The 23,054-nt window shown below is 39.8% G+C and overlaps 1 protein-coding gene across 2 annotated transcripts in view; it reads left to right on the top strand.

Annotated features, from left to right (window-relative positions):
• The first annotated feature begins 1,078 nt into the window (after window positions 1-1,078).
• si:ch211-288g17.3 (mediator of DNA damage checkpoint protein 1) overlaps window positions 1,079-23,054 on the top strand; it is a 26,626-nt gene continuing 4,650 nt past the window's right edge. The window contains exons 1-2 of one of the 2 annotated variants that reach the window (XM_034891822.1): window positions 1,079-1,128; window positions 8,794-8,877. Coding sequence is in view for 1 of the 2 variants with exons in the window: in XM_034891819.1 (XP_034747710.1) it covers window positions 21,210-21,245 (36 nt within the window). In the remaining variant the exon portion in view is untranslated. Of the gene's footprint in view, window positions 1,129-8,793; window positions 8,878-21,194; window positions 21,246-23,054 lie in introns of those variants that run through there. The other variant, XM_034891819.1, reaches the window with a different exon arrangement.

Raw genomic sequence — 23,054 nt, 5'->3', positions numbered from 1 at the left:
CATAAAGGGATTTGATGGTATTGTCAGTGTAGTGGGACACCCAGGTTATGAAATATCATTCAGACAGACCTGGTGTTATGTAATCTTACATAACAGAGGCGGCAGCTCAGCAGGGTCGTGATCAGAGGCTCTGGAGGAGAAGCTATATGGGTCTGCTTATGGTATGAACTCACTGACAGGGTCAACACACTCTGGGCCTTAAAGGGGAAGAGGCCCTGACTGCATAAAGAAACTGCAGTATTCACACATATGGACTTAGGTGCCTGACACCTAAAGACTGAGGAAGTAGAATAAACTCACCTATAGTAGGAACAGTTTGCTGCTGGCGTTCTGCCTCATTTATGCAATTTTACAGTATGTACATTTCTGTGTCATTTGTTAAAACTCATCCTGTTGAAGCTAAATACTTCTATGTCCTTAGTTAACTTTAAGTCAGTTACTGATACATGATTGAATTCAACCTCGGTAAGTTAAAAATTTGGTTTTCTTAAAAAATGTGCAAACCTTAGCCTGCCCAACACTAGCGTATATCTGACTCCATAATATTTGCAACTTCCCACAGTATGTCAAAAAAAGTAACAGCACTACAGTCCATAGCCACATCTTTCTGTGCATCTCATGTGTTTCTCGTTCATTATTAATTACATTCAACCGCAGCATATATTAATGGATCGAACAGACCTCAGGAATTCCCATGCAAGCTGTCCTTTTGTGTGTAGCAACTTTGAATTTATGCTGCTGAATTGGTTTTCCCAGCTGTGACTAGTGACTGGTGCTGGCACAACAGCCCAACAGGCCTGCTGTGAGCCATGATTGGTGCAATGAAATGACAATCAGAAGTTTTAGTAGTAGAAGTAATGTATTAAATGGAGGATTAAAAATGATTTGTAAATATGGGTAAATATGCAGAAAGGATGACCAAAATTAGATTTAAGAATGCACCTGGATTTATGTTTAATAAGAGACAAATAAAGACAAATAATCCAGAATCAGTTCAAAATATTTTACAGAACACTTAATATTCTCAAAGTAATTACAATGCAAAAAATAATTTAAATGTGTGTATGTTTTTCAGGTTGAGCCTCTAAGAAAACCTGAACTTTTCATTGAAGAAGTGATTTTTATCAGGTAAGGAAAGATTTACTGTACATTTATTTAACTTTAAAAAGAATAACAACAGATGCTGTATGTCCTCTTCATCCCTAGGGATTGAGTCCAAGTATAGGTTTGTTTAAAGTCATGTGCTTTACTGACTAGAGCTTTGCTTAATGGCTCTCAGTAGTCAGAAACACTTGGTCAGCCATTTTAGTCTGTGGCCCGATCGAAATGCCAATGCACCATCATAATAATTGAATTACTCTTCCCTGAGTCATTCTGTCATGATTTACCTAACATATATGTGCAATGTGGGCCTATGTGAAAGCAGCTAGCAGACAATCTTTCATTTTGCTGGCACGCCTACTTGAGTCAGTTTGGTGTAATGCTGTTGGCCGTGACCTATCTTAGTAAGCAACTAGTGGAAGGGTCATCTGTTGGTCACGTCTCGATTATCAGATGTTGCTGAAAAGTGATAGAGTTCGGGTATAAAGAGCGGCCTGTGGTCTAGCCTAGAAGCTAGCTTTGGAGATGCCTCACATTACATTTTTGTCTTTGTGCTGATGTCAACCCCATGCCCCCGATTCAGCAGCAGGAGAATAAGAGCTACAATCTGCCTCGGCGACACAATAGAGCCCTTATTGCCCTGATATTTTTATAATGTGTGTTTGCAGGGCCCTGTGCACACACAGACTGTTAATTCTGAGCAAGTTGAACTGTGCACTTTACCTAATATTTCCATTCTTGTTAAAGGTGTTTGCTCAGAGATTTGAAGCAGTTTGCTTCTACTGTCAGAAAAGTCTTTGTAAATACACTGCAGGTGATTTATCCAATTTCCAGATTAATTTGCAGCACCCACTCATAACGGAAATCCTGCTTTGTAAACTGTGTAGTTAGCATGTGCATTTTTGAGATTGTTGTATTTTTTCTGGGTCAGTGACAAAGAGAAGCCACTGCAGTACAGTTTGGTGGTGTGGCATGGGTTAACGTCTGATGAGGACCGGAGGAATGTGTTCGGGTCGACAGGGAGAATTCCTCAGTCTTGCGCGACTAGGTCACTGCATTGACGAGAGTCTGCCACCTATTTTTGCTTGTGCATTGCCCTCCTCTATCTTTTTTCTAATTCTGCCTGCCTGTCTTTCTCTCTCCCTCTCTACTAATTTTTCTCTGTCTGGTTCCAAGTCTGTCCTCCTTTCTCCACTATTTCCCTTACATCATATCATCTTTTGTTCTAACTGCTTGCTCTTTGTTATTCTCTTTCACTCTCTCTTGTGTCTCTTTTGGTTAATCTGTCTTTCAGTCACACCATATATTTTGCTGTCCTACTTTGCTGCATGTTTTTACCACTGTATTCTGTATTTTACTTGTACCCATGAACTTCTTGCTCAGGTTTTTTTCCTTCTTCAAATATATAGCTTACGTCACTTTTCTGTCTTTGTTGTTTATCCATTCCCCTTCACCTTCTGCCTTTCCTTCTCTGTCTTTTTCTTTGGCACATTGAGTTCAGTGCTTAATGGTCCTTTCAAGAGGACATGGTGAGAGTGCAGGGGAGTGAGACAAAAAAAGACATAGACATCTGCATTCTCTTTATGCTTGTGTAAATGACATTGACATGCAGTTCTGTAGCATGCATACGGAGTCTTGTGGTGCTAGTCATGTATGATTTATACAGTGCGTTCCCACATACAAGGCCGTTGGCTTTTATACCAGTTATCTGTTTTCCTGAATGAAGAAGTTTGCAGAGTCTCATCTCTTCTTTGGCTGACAGTGGGGGTGACAGACAGACCCCCGAGTGTTTCCGTTGATAGCAGATGTGGCGATTTGACACAGTCTGAACTTCGCGCACATGCCCACTGATGGAAGCACGTTTCTCCCTTTTACATAGATGCGGGCTGCGCACAGTCTTATACCTCATGCAGATGGATATTGGCAGCCACAGCTGGAGATTCTTGTTCTTCTCTTCTCCGCCAACGTTCCATACAAATTTGAATTACTGGTAAAATACCTGGCTCAAATGTTTCATGGTTTACTGTTTCACTTAAATTGGGTGAGAAATGTTTTTGGTTTGCTTCATTTGGACATTACAACAACGGGAAATTAAAAAAACTGAATTAAGTCATTTTAGGACACTTTTGCTGTCATTGACCAAATGCCACTCCATCTGAAGTGAACTGAACTCTTTTTTTCTATCTGAACTATTCTATCATGTATTTTAATGTCATACGATATATTAAAAGATCAAAAGGATTAGCTTGTAATAAAGCAAATAAAAAGTGCTGAAACGTTAAGTCGATCCCTAGATCATCTTTTTAGCAAAAATGCAAATATTCTCGCTTGGTTCCAGCCTTTTTAGCGTGAATATTTGATGGTTTTCTTAGTCTTCTCTGGTATCTAAAGATTTCAACTTGTGCTTTGGGAAAATGTGATTTTTCACTATTTCTAAATATTTTTTATCAACTAAACGGTAAATTGATTAATGAAAAACAAATTTACAAAATAATCAATTAAAGAAATAGAATAGTTACTTGCAGCCCTATGCGTTAACACATGAGAGTTTTACGCACACACTGGGATTGACGGAGTACCGTAGTAACAATTCTGTCATGTTAAATTATTAACTGCAAGGACATGTCCATTTTATAGTCCATTTAGATTAAAACTGAATTATTAAGTGAAGAGTTTAATTCCATAAAACCCATGTCTGCAACTATCACAAAGTCATAGCGTGTAATAAAACATGTATATCGTGCATGCTACACTAAAATTATTTCATCACAACTATGTGTGAGCCTGAACTATTTTAGGTAGCATAAAGGGATAGTGATAAAGCTTCTCAAATGCTGTTTAATTTATCTCTGTGTAACTCTGCCTGTGTTTGTTCTTATGTGTTCGCTCGTCCAGCCACCGAGCACCTAAAGCCCTGGCAGTTTCAGACAGTGAGGCGAGGTGAGACGTGAGTAATAGCAGTGACTGATGATGTCACAGACAGCATTGCGCTGCTTCAGCTGCCCCCCTGACCCTGGTTTAGGATGGCGGCAGCAGCGCGCAAGCACCCGTGGGTAACACACGCCAAAGCACATTAGAGGCAGGGAGATGGAGAGAGGTGGGGATGGAGCACACAGAACACAGCTCAGGGGGGACAGAGAGAGAGAGAGAGACAGAGAGAGAGTGAAAGAGAGGGGAGGCTGTCAGTTTAAAGAGGAGAGACTGGAAGAAAAGCCGAGAGACATGACGATCTTTGCCTCGCCATGCTTTTTTTTTTTTTAGCAGGCTGTCTGGTTGGAGTTGACGTTCTTTATCATTGCCTCGGGTAGCTCTCCCAGTCTCTCTCTCGCTGTCTGTCTGTCTGGCTGTTTCTGTGTCAGTTTTACTTCCTCTATTAAACTAAATGACTCTTTCAATGAAAAGAAAGAAATACATTGATGTGCGATGAGTCAGAAAACTAATAGACTAACTTTTATAATGAATCCATGTCTTATGTCATTTAGGAAAGGAAAGGAAAAATGCCAAACATATGCTTGTTCCATCTGATCAAACGTGAGGAATTTTCTCTTTTCTCTACCTGATATCATTGTCAGTTTAATGTCTTTAGTTTGGTACAGATGAGTGACAGTGATGTAGTTGAAGGACTGTTGAGCTTGTTTCTCCAGACATTAGTCTTAGTCTGATAGATTTACTCACATGGCAGTTTCTCTTTGCAGTCCCTGTTTTGCTCCAGTGGGTCCATTGGGTGCTACAAAATATGCAATTTATGATGATTCATATGAAGTCATAGTAGCTCTTATGTAGCTTAGAAAAGCATATTGAAAGACAATGTGATGTACAGTATGACCTTAAACATGGCTGATAGAGGAATTTTTCCTTTGCTGCAAATCAAGTGAGAATATTCTCACTGTCTGATACAGACATGGCCACAGCAAGTCTATAGAAGCTATTATACTAACAATTAATTCAGAACCTCATTCTTGATGATTATATAATGAGAATTGCATAATATGTCAATGCTCATTAATCAGAATGTGAATAAAGTAAAAGTTGTAGGGAATGTAATGTTGTAGGTAAAATTGACAATGTAATTTAACTGGTTATTCAGCCATAACTCATGCATTTTTGTGTTATTTTACTGTACATGTAGATCATCATTGGAGCCAAATCTTCCTCTTGATTAGTAAAAAAAATAGCAACTTTGCCCATTAGACACTCAGCCAATCATACCGTTAACAATAAAAGTAATCCTAATCAGATCAAAGTTTACAAGGAGAAATTGATGTGGCTGTTATATTTAACCTGATATTCTGTTGTACTGTACATTGTTCATATTGTAATAACATGTTTACGATAGTATTCAATGTCCCACCATTCATGCTCCTCTTTCAAGACTAAACTGTGACTTCTGGGAAATGCATTTCTATAGGTAGCCTATTCAATTAAACAATACCACTTACAGCATACAGTATTTTCTCTAAGGCATCAGAGATACTGCACTTAAAGCTAACTGAGGCATTTATCATTGAAATCTATCTCAAGAGCCGAGGAACCTTGAGCTGGAAGTTGAGAGTGCTGGTTCACAAGCACTCAGCACCCATGTGTTTGTTTTTGACACAATCACTTTAAAGTCTCAATTACTTCCAACTCCCAAATGGCTCTTGATTCTTTGATCTCATTGCAGAGAGATGAGTAGATACTCAAACCCGAACACTTCTGTAATTTCAAGGCAATACTCCAAATCGAAAGAATTTAAAAAGAAATAGCGGAAATCACTGTTCTGGTATGATATATCTCACCAATAAACAGATGCTGATAAATGTATCTGAGATAATGAATTATGTAATATCCGGTAATGCACAAAGTTGTGAATGCAAATAATTGGTTTGTTGATACTGCTGTAAACCATTGCCTGTGTATTGCTCCGGTCACAAAAAATATTCTTAACGATAGAAATATGATACTTGTGCTGTTAGACAGGATTTCAGCTTCAATCAGGCATTTTATTGCATAAACGATTGTCCAAAACCAAACATAATTATTAGCTTTATTATTATATTATTAGTTAGCTCTGAAACCTATAATTTAGACCTGGAATATTAGTTCATTAATCATTTAATTGATTTAATGTAACTTTTTGCAATTATGATAATCCATTAATCATTTTGATCATTTTCAAAGAAAAGCACCACACATTCAAGCTTGTCAAATGTGAACCTTTTAGCTTCATATAATTTTAAACTGAATCTCTTGTTCTCTGAATCTCTTGTTCTAAATCTATTGGTTGGACTATAAAATGCTATTTGACAACATCAACACAACCCAAAAAAAATATAGGCATGTTTTTTTTTTTTACATTCTGACATTTTATTGATAAAAGAAAATGTAGTAATTTAGAAAATAATCAAAAGATTAATTGAGTTTGAAAATAACATTTTGTATCACTACTAACATTGATAAAGATTGTTTGGTACTTTTAGTACTTTCCAAACCTTGTAGTAAAGCATTGAGAAGTCTAGCCCACTCTCAATCTCAACGGTCCGTACCGGTTTGGCTGTAAATGTCAAGCTCCAACTGGGAGTTTAAGTGGAAAGGTCAGAATGAAATCCTCGCTAGCCTGAGATTTTTTAATCTTACCATGCATGGTAAGAAGGAAACGTGTTATTTAGACATGGAATAGAAGTAAAAGGGTCAAAGTTGACTGTGGGCAGACAGTGGGAGATGTTGCTGTTGTCAGATCATTTGAGCTCACGGTTTATGTATTCACAGCCTTGACCCACTCACCTCAGCCATCCCCAGATGTGTTATACTAAAATGCTCTAACACTAAAAAAGGGTTGAGGATTGCTGATTTTTGTCAGCTACATAAAGCCTTACAAGCATGAAGCACTCACATGAAAAATATTCAATAACAAGTGGATTGGCAAAAGGAAAATGCTAGAAAAATGTATTTCACAGTGGTTAATTATTGTATTCAGGCTTCATTATTTAAAGGGCTTTCCATAATAAATACAACAAAGTAAAGGAAAGACAACAAATGTATAACTTTATTTAACCAGGAAATAAATCTTAAAAAATAGAAATGTTCATAAAAAGAAGCAGTCCAGTCTCATTTCACTACTGCTGTCCACTAAACACAGGAATGCCGGGCTTGTCCCCGGTGCACTGCTGCTCTCATATGTCTCTGTGTCTCTATGTCTTGCTACCTTGGTTATCCATCCATTTTAACCGTCAATGACTTCAAATCACTGAGGTTTGGATTGTAGAAATTAGTGTTTTTTTCCCAAGTGTACAGTTAGTTGCTGTGCTGCTAGTAACACATCACCCCTTCAACCCACCACCACCCCTCCTCCTCCTCCTCTGTGGTGCATCACCCCACTCACTCGCTTCCAGACTCTCTTTCTCTCTCCTTCCCTCCCTGGCTTAATATTGATCTGAATTCATTTGTTTCCTATTGATCTGCCACTCCGCCCTCTGCCGCATTGAACAAACACAAGGACACACACCATGCGCAGACTCATGCACTTGTGCAGATGCGGCACATGTGTGTCTCCTAAAAACCTCACCCAGTAACACACATACGTTAAGAAAAAAAAATGATTTACCACCCGGTTATATGTGAACTGATTTGTGTGACACACACACACACGCTGTACAACGGAAATACTTATAGTCACTACATAGTTATTTAGATGTACTCTTTTTATGGGAATTTATTGTTTGTAACAAAGCAAAGAACATCACTAGCTGTATCACATATGGCTCAAAGGAGAAAGGTTTTTTATCTCCTTCTTCAATAAGCTGTGAAGGGTATAACAAGCTTTCCTGTGGCCCCACCAGCCTCTCCAAATTTTTGGTTGGTGGCATCAAGTTGCCATGACACCAGACTGTTTTTCCTGCCCTTTGACCTCCTTTCAGGACATGCTGAGCTCAGTCAGACTGCATCTCCAGCAGCAGCTTGAGTTCAAAGGGCCAGGGGGGAAAAGAGGCAAGGGGGAGAGGCTGTGTTTCCTCTTGATAATATTAGATAAGATGCGCCACAGGCAATACTCGCTCTTCCTAAGTGCATGCAGACAGGAACACAGAGACCCATATATATACTTACACGTGGGAATTAATGAGCATACATCAACACAAAAGCTGCACATCCGTCTCTGTTGTCTTTCATTGTGTTGCAGTATAATAATTATTGCATTTGTTTGGCTCACTGCTGTTTAATTTATGATGTTGGATTGTATTTACCAGCATTATTAATGTATTATTCATCACCATTGACTTTAACCGTCTCAGCTGTACACGTATTTTTGTACCACCCTTTCATTCGCCCTTTGTTGATGGCACATTATTATTCTCAACATTATCTCTCCCTTTTGTTCATCCATTTCACACTCTCACACAATGTTTGATGCTTCTTCTATCATAAATGCTTGCGTTTCTATTCTTTTCTTAGTGCTGCCGAGTGCTTCATCTCTAATCAGGGATTGGTCCATTATGATTAAATTAGTATTGTTTTATGATTGAGTCCAGGATGGTTTTTGCTGAAAACTGCTCTACTAGACTAAATGGTTGGATAAAAGCTACAGATAAGGTTGAGTCTGGGTGGCTGACTATATTTATTTACTTATCCCAACTTCATGGCTCACTGTGTTTATTGATGTTCCCCTTCCTATTCTGTGGTATGCTAATAATCTGCATGATGCTCTGCTGATTTCAGGAATGCCGTGGTCAGCTATAGAAGCTCCCCAGTGAGAAGAGAGCCATGGGAAAAACCTCAAACTAGATCCAAACTAGATCTGAGGTAAATTCTTTGGCAACATCTGTTTCTTCCCGTTTATACCAACAAAGACTCTTTGAATCTGAAATGGAACAGAGCAGCTTAAGATATCACAGCTAGTGATGGAGAATGTCAGCTCCAAGTATACAGAGAGACGCTAACATTTCCATGTCTCTCAGCTTCTTTTTCTTCTCTTTCTGTCTTTTTAATTTGAACTCTCATCACAAAACACAATTTTGTTCTTATTGATAATCCGTTTTGAAGCAAAATTGTTATACTAATATAAACTACTACTTGAGAAGACTACTTCTTAACTGTTAGCTATTACAAATGTGAAAGAAGACTAAATCAGAGAGCCATCATTTGTGTTATTTAAAGGTCCCATGGTCCCATTTGAAGTTTTTTAACGTTAATATGCGTTCCCCCAGCCTATCTATGGTCTCCCAGTGGCAAGAAATGGTGATAGGTGTAAACCAAGCCCTGGGTCTCCTTTGAGAAAATGAAAGCTCAGATGTGCCGATCTGGAATTTTGCTCCTTATGAGGTCATAAGGTGCAAGGTTACCTCCCCTTTCTCTGCTTTGCCCGCACAGAGAATTTGCCCAACCATGAGAAAGAGAAGGACATCATGAAATTCAAATGAGCAAAGAGGCAGTTAGTCAAGGCCACACCCCCACCCTCGACCTTGCCCACCCAAAGAGACAGATAAGGTATTAGGGGCTAACTGAGGCCCATATAAAAGTATCCGAACAGCACCATGTCATGGGACCTTTAACATAATTGCATATAGGACATCACATAACTCTCTCTCTTTTCTTTCTCTTTGACAAACACGCACTCTACCAAGAAAAGAAATTATATTAACAAGTATATAAGCCAATATAAGCTGCCTCCCATCATTTGTCGCCCACAGAGTCATACCGAAATAAAAAAAAACAATCCAAAATGGCATTATTTACAAATATGATATATTGTACTCGTATGGGCCCTGGGCATGAATTAAGAAAATTAAAGTGTTAGCGTACATTTTTAAAGCTAAGACGTGCTGTGTGCTTTGTGCACATTTGTGAACAAGCACACTCGCATACACACCCGTTTTCTCCTCTCTTGCTCATACACACAGGACATGCTCACACATACACACACATACTGCCCAACACTACCTAATAGCCATTGACAACAGTGCCCTAGCAACCATCGGGCATCATGCCAAGCTGCTGAGGTTGCCTGTTGGTGTGTTCCCATAGCAACATTTTCTGCCTTTGTAAATAAGGTACAAGGAGAGCGAAGTAGGGGGGTTTGGGTGAAATTGCACCACAGAATTTCATTCTATCTTGAAAGAACTAATAATTTATGGTTTGTGACCAGCAGATACTTATTTCGGCTTATAGCTCTACTCTGACTGAGTGGAGCATTAGCATCCATGGGGACCTCGCTACACAGGATCAGATCCAGTTTTGTGCAATAGGGTAGAAGAATATTATCTTCCTCACCCGTCTCTAAATTACTTCTCATAAATGCAATTAGGAAAGTAGTCATCACACTCTAGACTCTCTTGAAGTTAAATGTGAATTTTGGAATGTTTTCTGATAATTACATGAAAGGGTTTCTTTTATATTCTTTGTCTATGCATATATTTGTCTTTTCTCATCACATAGTATTCACCCTAGTTTAAGTTAGTTACACTACACTATCACAGTATATAGTATATTTATTTTTATTTGTTGTTGTCAGGGCTTCTTGGTCCAGAGTTGGATAAGCGCTGTCTGAGGCCTGCATTCCTGTTGAGCTGGCACTAGCCAGACGTTTCATAGCTGCAGTTAAGAGTTTATTTGCTGTCACTGGGCAGATTTTGCTCCTCCATGCCCCTACATTGTTTGGCTAGCGCCTTAGTCTCTTTGTGTCACTTTTCAAAGACAATGAGTGGGGGAGAATCACCTGAAGTCTTTGTTTTGTCTTTGATGGCAGAGCGTTAATGTTTTTTGTGTATAATTGACAGTAATGTCGTGTTGTGAAGCAGATGGGTGCTTGATTTCAGTAATCTTCTCTAATTAATTATGTCTCCACTTAGTCATTTTTTGGGTCGTGTTTCTCATGTAAAAGACCACGCAGTCTTTGCCATTTGATGGCTTTCTTCTCTAACAGTCCATTGTTGTTGACAAGTTTACATTTTTAAAGCTTGAAGAACAGAATGCCTATTGTTTTATTGTTACTAATTCTCACAAATCTTAAGATTGATTCTATCAAATAAGTCATGCAAAATGGCCATACATTTAGTTTAGGTAAAAAAAAGAAGAAAATATTACATTTTTAATTTTTACTTCTAATTACTAGTTCTTTTTTTTTTCAGACTGATAATCTTTAGTATTTCTGTAGAATTGCCAATTTGTAAAGTCTAAATAAATTAAAAATTCTGTCCATTTTCAACAAAGAAATTATGATTTTATAGCTTAATGGAAAGCTTCAGCTGGTAGTTTTTATGCAAAACCTAAAAACTTATTGAATAGATATTTCCCTTAAAATATTAGATGTATTATTTAAGCAGGATTGACTAACAATATGTTATCACTCAGTATTGTCTCATCTGTTGTTGGGATATATTAAAACATCATGTGCATGATAATCCATTTTCCTAGAGTCATTATTGGAAGGGATAACAATTTGAATTAAATTAACAAAGTGAATTAATGCTTAATTTAATTTAACAGGTTTACACAAACACGTTTAGAAGCCTGATGTGAAAACTGTCTGTAATTAAATTAGCCACTTGTAATTTACTAGCAACAGGGCATTTGGGTTGATTTCAAAAATATTTAGTTCTCCTTAGCAGAAAATGTTTTTTAATAATCTGTTGCAAAACTAACAATTCTTCTCGTTGCCATTTTGGCCATTTGGTTCAGCAGTGTTATTATGTTGTTGTTCTTGGATCAAATTCTTATGATGTCAAAAACACTTTTGACTTTGGACACTAATACAATGTTGAAATGAGTGCTTACAACGGCTAACACTGAGTTGCTAACTAATGCTTACTTTAGCTCTTAAAACATCCGATTTTGGTTGAAATAATGTCACTGTATAGATATCTTTCAGATTATGTTAGTGCACTGTAAGCACAACCTGTTGTCTTTCAGTTTTTACGTTCATTCATATTTTGGTGATTTATGCATAGATATATACTTTGGCTCAACATGATTAAATTGTTTTCGCTCTCTCAAGAGGCCGAACTGTAATCCCTGCAAAGCTTCATCTGACCCGACACCAGCCGGGGTATGGGCTTATGCACCACCCTGGCCTTCAGTGCAGGGGCTTCCCACCAGACTCACATTGGCACACACAAACACACCCAGGCAGATTGGCAAAGAGCTGGCACAACCATGCCGCATTCATGCGTGATCCGACTGCGAATGAAGCAGTGAGAGAGGTTTAAAAGGGGGAGGAGCAGAATCAAGGGGATCAAGGGGGGAGACTTAGTTGGTATGAACAGAGAGATTGTCTGAGTAAAAAAAAGAAAAAAGTTGTAAAAGATTTTGAGGCCTGAAATGTTCACTAAAGAAGGACAAATAAGTGGCACTTGGATAGGCGGAAGGACGGCCACAGAAAGAAAATGAAAGGTAGGCGGAGGGTGGGCTTTTAGCATGGCAGAGGGCAGTGGAGAGAGACGAGCTGAATGGGTTTGTGTTTGGAAGCTGGCTAATAAAAAAAACAATGTCTCTATGAAGCATATTATATATAAATAATAGTTGACTTGTTGACAGTTGGTTATTTCATTTAATAAGGGATAAATGTTGAATCTTTAGCACTATTACTAGTTGTCACGAATTACAAATGGCTTGTATTCCCGTATTGCAATTTAACAAGACCCAATAACAGCCTTTCATCATCTTATTCAAATTTACCTGTGCTATGCAATACATATTAAAATGCAGTTATGGTCCTGGCAAGCAATAGAGTACATTTTGGGGAAATCAGGGATCTACCACTTTTGTGTTTCAATCCAGCTTTATCAGTGAGGCCGAAGTCTTCCAAGACGTCACAGTTGTATTTTTGGTGCATTGATCAAGCTAAATAGGAGGCCAAGCAACTCAGCTGCACATCAGCTATCAAGTAATCAATAAGTCCTTGAGGCACGCAGGAGTGTCAAAACACAGCCATTGACTGCTAACAACAGCCAATTTCACCTCAGCTAGATGTCGAACGTGTGGGTACGCCTCAATATTTATGAAGTATTAAAGAGATTGACTGGATAGTGCTGCTACTGCAAAATGTTATCCAATTACTCACCCATTAAATCCTGTTTGAAAACTGCTCTAAAATGCACCGTTTGTTCGCATTAACTTGAATGTACTGTGGTGAAAAAACCATCTTTTGGACATTGTTCTTAATGCCTTAATTTAAAAAACAGGAAAATTCCAACCTTTAAGGACACCAATTTTCTTTGTAAATGAATAATGTATCATGACTAAATAAATGTTATTCCTTAAAATACAGGGGGCATGAGTATGCACACCCCTATGTTAAATTCCTATAGAGGCAGACAGATTTCTATCTTTAAAGGCCAGTTATTCTATGGATCCAGGATACTATGCATCATGAAAGTTCCCTTGGTCTTTGGAATGAAAATAGCCCTACATCATCACATCCCCTCCCCATACTTTGGCATGATTAGCATGGGGTACTTTCCATAAAATCCTCTCTCAATGCAAATCAAACCAGCTATTAGGTTAAATGAAATAAAACCGTAATTAAGACCAATTTCCAAAAGATGATTTTTTTATTCCTCTTTTTAGTCAACTTTAACAAGGGTTCATATTCTTCTGAGCACCACTGTACCTTATCAAATCATATCTGACACAATTCCCAATATTCTGCTGAAGGAAAAAGGAAATAAACACATCTGCGAAACATTAACTGCACACAATCAGAAAACGCCACAATTCAAGTGCAGAAGTTGAGTCACTAACATTCATTTATTGTCCATACATGCATGCACTCAGTCATATTTGGCATATATATTAGGCTGAAAGAAGGCATGGTCCTTTCTACAGGGATCATTAACTTTCCTCTCTGCAGCACTGCTGAACACTGTAGGGTGCTTCACATCGGTGACACTGTTTGCCCTTGTTAATAATAAGACCTGAGGGCAGTGACGTGTTGTTCACTACAGCCGCCTTTCTGTTAGGTAACACTTGATGATAATCCTCCCCCATAAAATCAGTTTTTTCTTTCTAAGTACACACAGCTCGTCAAAGAATATTTTTACCTTTTTGTGATAGTCAAAGTCAAGTGCGATAAAGAGGGAGATAACATGCACCAAGTTTCAGGGTAAAGGTCTCAGAGTACTTAAAAGAAACCAGAAAGAAAGTATTTAATGTTCAAACTGCAGATAGCATGTTGTAAATTTGGTGTAACAGGCCGTTGTATGACAGGCAAAAATCTTCCAAACGACCACACATGATGGTGGAGTGAAAAGCCTGCAGTATCAAAGAGGGATAAGGGTGCGATAATCGTAAAAATTGAGATAATGGAGCACACTTTTGGTCAGTCAGTTTGGTCAACTGAGCACTACACATGGATACCTTTTTGAAATGTAAAGAGAAGAAGAAGGATTGAAAGTTCAAAGCCTGTCTGCTTTGACAACTCTGCACACCTGGCCACTTGGTCTTTATTGCTGGATTTTTTCAGTAACGGCGCTCCCTCTCTTTAGTCACTATCTCTCTCCACCATATATTGTAACCACTAAACCATAACAATGGAAATTACATTGCAGTTACAGTGCAATTTTATCTTATTAAAAGGCAGTGGAAATAGAAAAAAATGATGCCTTGTTTTAAAAGAGTCAACCAAGAGTTGGCGTGAACTTTAGGTTACTCAACGTAACCCCGCTTCTTTGCCAACAGAGTGAGGTGTTTCCCTCCAATAGCAAAGCTGTTTTATAAGTGATAAACTTCATCCCCACTGCCTCCATAGGCTCAAACGGGTGATGAGAGAGCGTCCAAAACAACACAGAGGAACCAGGGACCAAACAGACTTTTGGTGGGGTTGTATTTTGTGTCCATTACCTCTGCTTTCTGTGTGGCACTCAGGCACGAGAGGTTCAGGCACGAGAGGTTCAGCCACAAGCACCTCTCCCCTGCAACTGCAACATGGCCGCAGCTCACTTCCTTCATGCAGGCAGGCACTACCGGAAGAAACTGTTTTGCAGGCAGCTGGGCTGGTGGAAGCCTCTTGCCATTGTAAAAGTCCCTCTCTGCCCCCTCGGGGTCCTGGGCGGCCGGCCAAGGTATCCCCAATTTGGCAGCCACCTGTTTACATACCTCGCACAACTTGCTGTCCGCTGGGGGCGCAGCGTCACATGCACTAAGAGCCCTTGACTGTTGAATGGGGAACGTGGAGTCCTCCTCCTTGTCCTCCATTCCATCCATGTTGCGGAGATCAGAGATGGCATTGCCCTCTGCGTCCTCACAGCCCGGTTCCAATTCGAGGAGGTCCTCAAAGTGGAGGTATTTCCGGGGGTCTCGTCCATTATATCCGCAGAGGGTGTAGCTAGCAGCTGATGGGTACTGTTTGTGGCTTTCTGGGTGGTTCCTGACAGACATGGGTTGTGACTGTTGGCCACCGCAATACTCGGTCGCCTTTCCAGTATCTGTCCCTGCCCCGAAAATGGGCGGGATAGGCGGGATACAGCCTCAATAGCCTTTGGTTCCGACCCTTTGGCGGGGGCCACTGCAGAGGACATGGTGACTGGAAAAGTAGAAAAACAGTGTAAATATACAGCCTTAGCAGGCTTGTTGTGACATGTTAGCCCTTTGGCAAGATTAGCACACAGGGTTTAGCAACCGATAAACAAATACCAACTAGCCAACAGAAAAGCAGTTTGCCTTGACGCGGACACTGCTTTCAAACTTTGTAACCACAAGGTAAAAACTTCTTGTGAAGTACTTACTAATCAAATCCAGACTGGGTCAGGAACTGCGTTTGGCAACGTAGTCCTTAACTGTGAAATGTTTAACAGATATCCAACCAAGCTAGCCTAAAAGCGCTGAGGGAGCTTAGTATAGTTTCTTCACGGAAAGAAAGCGAGAATGATGTGTAAGGAGCTGGTCGACTGTGATTATATGAGGGGGCGTGACCCTATCACAGTTGGTAACCTGTCCATCATGGACAGATGTGATGTCATTGGAGCTTCCATAGTTGATCACGTCAAGGCAATTTCCATAGTGAAACACTGAGCGAAGTTAGAAAAAGAACCTCAAGGAGGTTAGGAAGTATATTTCAGAGATAGCGGTACAAAGGCATATTGAGGCCTTTATTCTTCCATTATGAGGGTTTGCTACTTTTATTTGTCTTAAATAATAGCAAACTAAATATCTCTGCGTTTTGGAGTGTTGGTGTTGGTCAGACCAAACAAGCGACTTTAGGATGTCACCTTGAGCTATCGTTACTATAGCTAACTATTACCTGACATTTTATAGGCAAAACATTTTAATTGAAAAGCTAATCTGCAGATTTATCATTAAGGAAGAAGAAACGTTAGTTGAAGCCTTAATGTATCATTAAATCTCAAAAACGTTTGTGGTCAACGTCTTGAGTTGGTATACAACCATAGACAAATAAGAAAGATAAATGTTCCTTTAACCAGCTGAAGGCGTGATATTTAATATCAGCCTTCTTCAGACACCATGACAGTACTGGAATATAACTATTGGTTCAGTGAAATGGAAACCAAAGAGGAGTATTCGACTTTAACCTCAGAATGACAATGAAGTGCGCTCTGTAGTGCTGAATCGAGTCTTTGAGAATGAGGAAGATTCTACTAGCTCCACTTGCAAAAGTAGGTCAGGGAGACGCCTACAGTAAGCAACTGCAGGTTAAGTGCTTCTCTTTGTATTCAGAGACAGTGAAGGTCTGCCTTAGTATCTGGTGGGGGGTGGGGGTGGTCAGTGTACAGCATCTACCCACAAGAGGGAGACAGGTCCACAAAAATGCATATAGTGCAGTTAGTTAGACAGTCTTAGCTAAAATGTCTTGAAATTCCAACAGTATTTAATATTAAACCCTAATCTTGTAGCCACGGACAAAGTTTTTTGTCTTATCTTTATATAACATGTTAATCTGAAACATAGCTTCATCATTAATATATGAGATTATTAATGGAACAAGAAGCAAGGAAGGGACATATAATGGAAACAGACAGACAAAGACAGACAGAAGTTAAAGACAAGAAGACTGCATGGAAGAAGAAGATGCGCTGGCTCTGCTCCGGTGCTCTGCAGTTTGAGGTAGTTGGTTGTATGGTTTCGCATCATAAACAGCCTGGAGATAACTGTACAACCTTCTAGCTTTCCCTGCGGTGTCACCCAGACTTCACACAAAGGACATTGCTCTTTATGCCTCTTGTGGCAAGTGGTAAGTGGTAAGGATGAAGACTGACCTAAAAAAGGACAGAACGTTTTTAGGGCTGTAGTTAAATTATATATGTTGTATAAATTGCATTTAAGTGTAGTATAATACAGTATTTTCTCTCTTTGTTCTCATTCACTTGAAAACATTTTTTTTAAACCTTTTACTTTTTCCGGGTCTGTTTTACTAGGGGTCTGGTGGATGTCTTCTGCAGTGATGGACAAAAGAGATCACATCTATTATAAAATCTAAAATAATTCATTTCTCCTTCAACAAATTTTCAATCCCTTTATTATAATTACATGAAAACAAGCCACAAAAGTGTTTCTGCTTTGACTTTAAATCTAATACATCTAAAATACTAATCAGGTGCTGCTGTCGAGGTCCAGCTAATCCAGACATCAATATACCCACCTTGCTCTGCAGTGCTCTTTGATTTGTTATTTGGTGCAGTCCAATGGGGTATAGAGCCAACTATCAATAGCTGTTTGCTTCTGTGTGCTTTCATAGCATGCCATGCACAAAAAGACCTTTTCAGACAACATTCCACTGGAATGGGAACGGGAACGTTAAAAACAAGAAAACAGGGAACTCATATTTTAATAATATTTTTTTGTGAGTCAGGGACATTTTTGTCAGTAAAGTATAACATCAGGTTTTACATCTGTCCACTGTGAAGTTGAAAATGAAAGTATAAAATTTTAACTGCAATATGTGACAGCCTTGGATTTTAATTGAACTTTTAATAGTGTAATTACATCTTAGGCAAACTTGAAGCATTTTATGGCAATTTTAGTTTTGACAGCAAGCCTCCATGTGCATTCATTCAGTTTAAAATCTCCCGAGTTAACTGTCTGTACATACTTGCCGATCTCTGTAGTCATTGTAGATAATGACAGATATCCCAGACGTTAGTATCAGTATCTCCTGAAGCACAAGGCTGTATGTGAACTTTCTTACCGCCTCCGCCTACTTCTTCTCCCTGCACCCCATACTTCCCTCCCCACCACCCTCACCCCCCCCCTCTGTCCCCCAGTGTGTCTGGCTAGTGGCTCAGACACTCAGTATCCGCATTGCGTTGCAGTGCTCCAGCGAGGAGGAAAAAAAAGAGCATATATCAGCAATCTCTGCCGAGCACTGCTCTTTTCTGTATGCACACAAAGAAACGACTCCCTGGTATGTTCCAACTCCAGAGGAAATACTGTCACAATAAAGCCGCTTGCCACTCGCTATTTTATAAAATAAGGCCAGGTCCTGCATTTGTTTTCACATTTAATACAGACATTTTAGAAATAATGTTGTACTGTCATGTTTCCCTATTTACAGCATTACTTTTTTGTTAATTCCCCTTAAGATTTAATTAATTAAAATCCATTTTATCATTGCATGGAATTTCAAAGAGTATTTTTTTAAGTCTCACACTCACTTAGTGTAATTTGGGGAGTTTTCTGTAAAAGAAAGTGTGTTATTTCACAATTATTGATGACTTACTTCATCATAAGCTCAACATGTCATAGAATTTGTGCAGCATTGTCACATAGATCATGCAATAAATTGTACAGATAGCAGACTGTTGTGTCAACGAAATATGGAGGAAGAGCAGCAGTGTTGTGGTCAGAACGGCTGGGAGGTTAATCACCTTCAGGCTGGCTGTGGCTTTGATCCTTATGCTCTGTAAAATCCACAGCCTCCACTGCCTCCTCCCCCCATTCCCTCCCTCCCATTCTCTCTCACACACACACACACACACACACCCTCCCTCTGTCTCACACAGATGCGTAAGTGCACTGTGGTGCACAAGGACATGCACGCACACATTATGCACATGCACCTCCCAGATACATGGACGTTCAAAATCACACAAACAGTGTAATAGGCACCCATTCAGAGACACAACGTGTGAACGTAGACTGCAAGATGGGACGTCACGCCTGGAAAAAATGTAATGGGTTAGAGTGAGAGAGAGAGCAAGAGGGAGAAAGAGGGGGAGAGACGAGGATAAAAAAAAATGAGGGGAAGGGCTGAGACAGAGCAGGGGGGAGGCGGGGACAGAGAGAGAGAGACAGTGTTAAGGCAAGAGAAGAAGAAAGAGAGCGATGGCTGGAGATACTGCGTGCTTGCATAAGTGTGTGTGTGTGTGTGTGTCTGTGTGTGCGTGCGTGTGTTTGTGTGTGTGATGTATGTAGGTGACACAGATTTATGAAAGGAGGGGGTCATAGATGGAGACGCTGTAGGTGGTTGTTGGTGGAAGTGGGGGTGTTGGTACAGCACCAGATAATGGAATCAATGCAATTGAGTGTGTGTGTGTGTGTGTGTGTGTGTGTGTGTGTGTGTGTGTGTGTGGCATACCTGCCTCATAGACATTGCCTGCTCGGACTCTAATCGCCTGGAGAATTAGTGATGTGACTTGGCAGAGGGAAACAGGCACAACAGAGCCAGGGACAGCGCCTGAGACAGGGATAGAAGAAGAGGAGAGACAAAAAGAGGAGAGCGAGAGATAGAGGGGTAGCAAGAGGGGAATAGCTTTCCTGTTCGCCGCCGCGTACACAACTCAGAAAAAAAGGCTGTGAAGATGGGGCAGGATAGGTTTTATCAAGCGTTATATTCTTTACCACTGGATTAATTGATGCTTTTTTTCTCTCAAGGTGAAAATGGATTAATACAGTAACTTATCGTAAGAGTGTGTTGTGTTATTTGTGTGTGAGTGTGTGCGCGCGTGTGTACCTGTTTTATGGACATGCACTTGTATGCATGTGTACATGGACATAAGTAATGATGTCTATGTGTTTATGTAAGGAACACCAGGAAAGGGAAAATGGTGAGTTCAGAATGACTTAAACGGGCTGGCTAAAAAATTGAGACAAACAATTCAATTGACCACGTCCGCCCGCCATCTTTCCTTCATTTGTGCCTACCTTCATGTTCATTCTTTTTGACATGGCAATTTTTTTACATGAGAATATTTCCCTTCATTCTACCTCTAGTTTTTATCCTCTGGTCTTTGTCTCTCATGCTTTTGAGAGCAGCAGAGGAGCTCATCAAACTGGGACAGAGGAAAATATCTCAAAGCACGGAGACAAAGAGGAAACAGAGAGGCAGTCTAATTTCTCACACTGGCAGCAAAAGGCTTCATTTTCTGTTCCTTGGTGGAGTTGCATGTCTGCCTGCATGTGTGTGCACCTGGCCAAAGACAAATTGCAGTAAATTAGGAATTTCTCTGGATCGTTGGCAGACAATGAAGCTGTCATCTGCACAGATTTACATGTGATGCAAATGGAGCTTTTCTGCTGTGTACCAGTTGTTTGGACCCTGGCTCATATTCTTCATCTGCGGCATCTGCAGTGTCAGGCTTGTATGACATTTATTTTGTCTGGGGAAAAGTAAATCAGTGTCACTCCCTCAAGGCTGAACGTCTTTGTCATGGGGGAGTGATTGCATAATCCTGTGAGATCACAAGGCCTGTAGGAAATATAAGACGACAGTGTTGTCTGCTGCTCCAGGCACAGCTGTCTGTGGATGTTTCATGCATGTGCACAGGCAAAGAGTTGAGTATGTGTGTCTGTATGTGTGTGTGTGTGTGTGTGTGTGTGTGTGTGTCTATTTATTGTACTGTATGACCACTCTGTTGGAGCTTAACGCTCATATGCTTGGATGCTTGTGTGCTCATCCCATATGCAAATCCCAATTTATACATTAAATTTGAGGATTTTCCTCTGCATATGTGTGTCTGTCTGCCAGCAGGGGGCATTTTGTTTGAATGTTTAAACGCACACAGCTCTTCACTGAATAAAAGGTGATGGCTATTTAAGGAGGACAGACAAAGAGGGCCCTGAATATGAAATGAACGAATAAACATTGAAAATTGATAATTAAATGTTTTGCAATGTACTAAATCTTTCTCTTTCTGCAGGATGTGATCCAGTCCATTTTGTGGAGACGTGTCAAGACGAAACATTTCATGTTGGACTGCATCGGCATCAATAGAAAAACAACGGTAGCCATCCAATATAAAATTAAAACTGTTTCTCATTTTATACATCTCTATACATTTTATTGTCTCTTTTTGTAATGAATCTATTGGTAGTTAAAATGTACATTTAATGTCAGAAGTTAATCTCACTAATCTTAAATAACTCAAATAATTCATAATAAACATACATGGCCCATATATTACATACCAACATACATAACATACGGAAATATATTTTTTCATGTTAAAATATGTAAGACGTGTTGGATTGTACCTGCGGACAGCTGACTGTCCGTTGGTGTGCTTCATTGTCCCTGAGACCCTTAACCTGTGATGATATGAAAGGTCACAGGTGAGGTCCTTGGGAACAAAGTTGCATGCAGCTGCATCTGGAGGCCACCTCTTACAAGTTGTGTAGTTTTTTTTGAACTCATGAGATTATCCCAGGCGTCAAATGTATGTATCACAGAATGTATCACATATCAGAGTAAATCTGCAGAGCAGTTCCATCTGCATGAACTCATGTGGAGAGAATTCCCCAAACTTTCCAGACATTATGGAAAGCCAAGAAGAGACTACGTGGTTCTTTGGCGGGGGCAGTACCTTTTGGCAGGCTTTGTACACGGTTCAATAAAAAAACAGCCAAGGTCTGTGACCCCGATGAATGATTCACATGAGATTTTTAAATTTGTTCACAGACAATGAAAATTTCAACATCCGAGACCTGTCGTTAAGACACACTGTGATAGTTGCATTAATACAAAGACAGCCAAGTGTACTCACCTTGATGCTAATTAATTAGTAGAAATCGTACAGCTCCTCACAGCAATTGAAAATATTTGTTATTGTTAGTGAGAAAGAAAATGTGCATTTTCATACTGCTGCAACAACTTATTATTGTCTCAAATAATCATATTGTCATTTTGTCTATAAAATGAAAGAAAACAGTGAAACCTAAACACTTTAATTATTTTCTGCCCATCGACTAGTTTTCATGATTTTTATGATCCTTTTAATTAACTGAAAGTATGACAATGAAATTCAATAAATGGTAAAAACTGTGCTGTTTTAGTTAAATACCATGTAAATCAAAAAATTACTGAAAAGGACATTAAAAAAGTTTTTTTTTAAAGCGTGATCAGGTGTATTCTTTTACTGACCTTGCTTGTGTTTCGTGGCATGTGAGCAGCGTAGGAGACATTTTCCCCCACCCAGTCAGGGATTAAATGTAATATAAACATTTTAGATAACATGTGATATCAGGCTCCTACTGAAAACACAAATATAATATGTCACATTTTTCTGACTACTACACAAAGCACCAGGCCCGGCAGTTGAGAGTGACGTGGTCCTCTTTCAGACTCTCGGCCTAACAGTGTTCCTTGGCTCGCAGCCCCTCCGTGGGTTTCTGCATCCCAGGACAGTTGACATTGATTGTGTCGGAGACAGACTGAGACACATTAGTACCCAGCTCACTTCTGTCGCCGAAAAACACATTAACTGGCTGCATTGGGAGCCCTGTCTGGTAACCATGGCAAAGCACACAGGGAGGGTGGAGGAGGAGGAGGGTTGAGACGGGGCAGTGGGTTCAGCGCGCTGTCTCTCAGTGGTTGTCTTTCTCAAACGCTCCTTCCACTCTCTCTCTCTCTCTCTCTCTCTCTCTCAGGCTCTCCTCTCCTCCCACATAAACACAATTTGCATTTTTCCTTCTCTTTTCTTGCATTTTTCTTTTTGACTCTGACCTCATCAATCTGCCTTTACCTTATCCTCCAACCCCTATCCAACTACCCTGTGCAACATAATCTGCTTCTCCCTAGTTTGCCTTCTCTCCCC

This window comes from Etheostoma cragini, chromosome 14 (genome assembly GCF_013103735.1).
Source record: "Etheostoma cragini isolate CJK2018 chromosome 14, CSU_Ecrag_1.0, whole genome shotgun sequence".
NCBI classification, from domain to species: Eukaryota; Metazoa; Chordata; class Actinopteri; order Perciformes; family Percidae; genus Etheostoma; species Etheostoma cragini.
The sequence above is the reverse complement of the archived record's forward strand: the minus strand, read 5'-3'. Positions and strand labels throughout refer to the sequence as shown.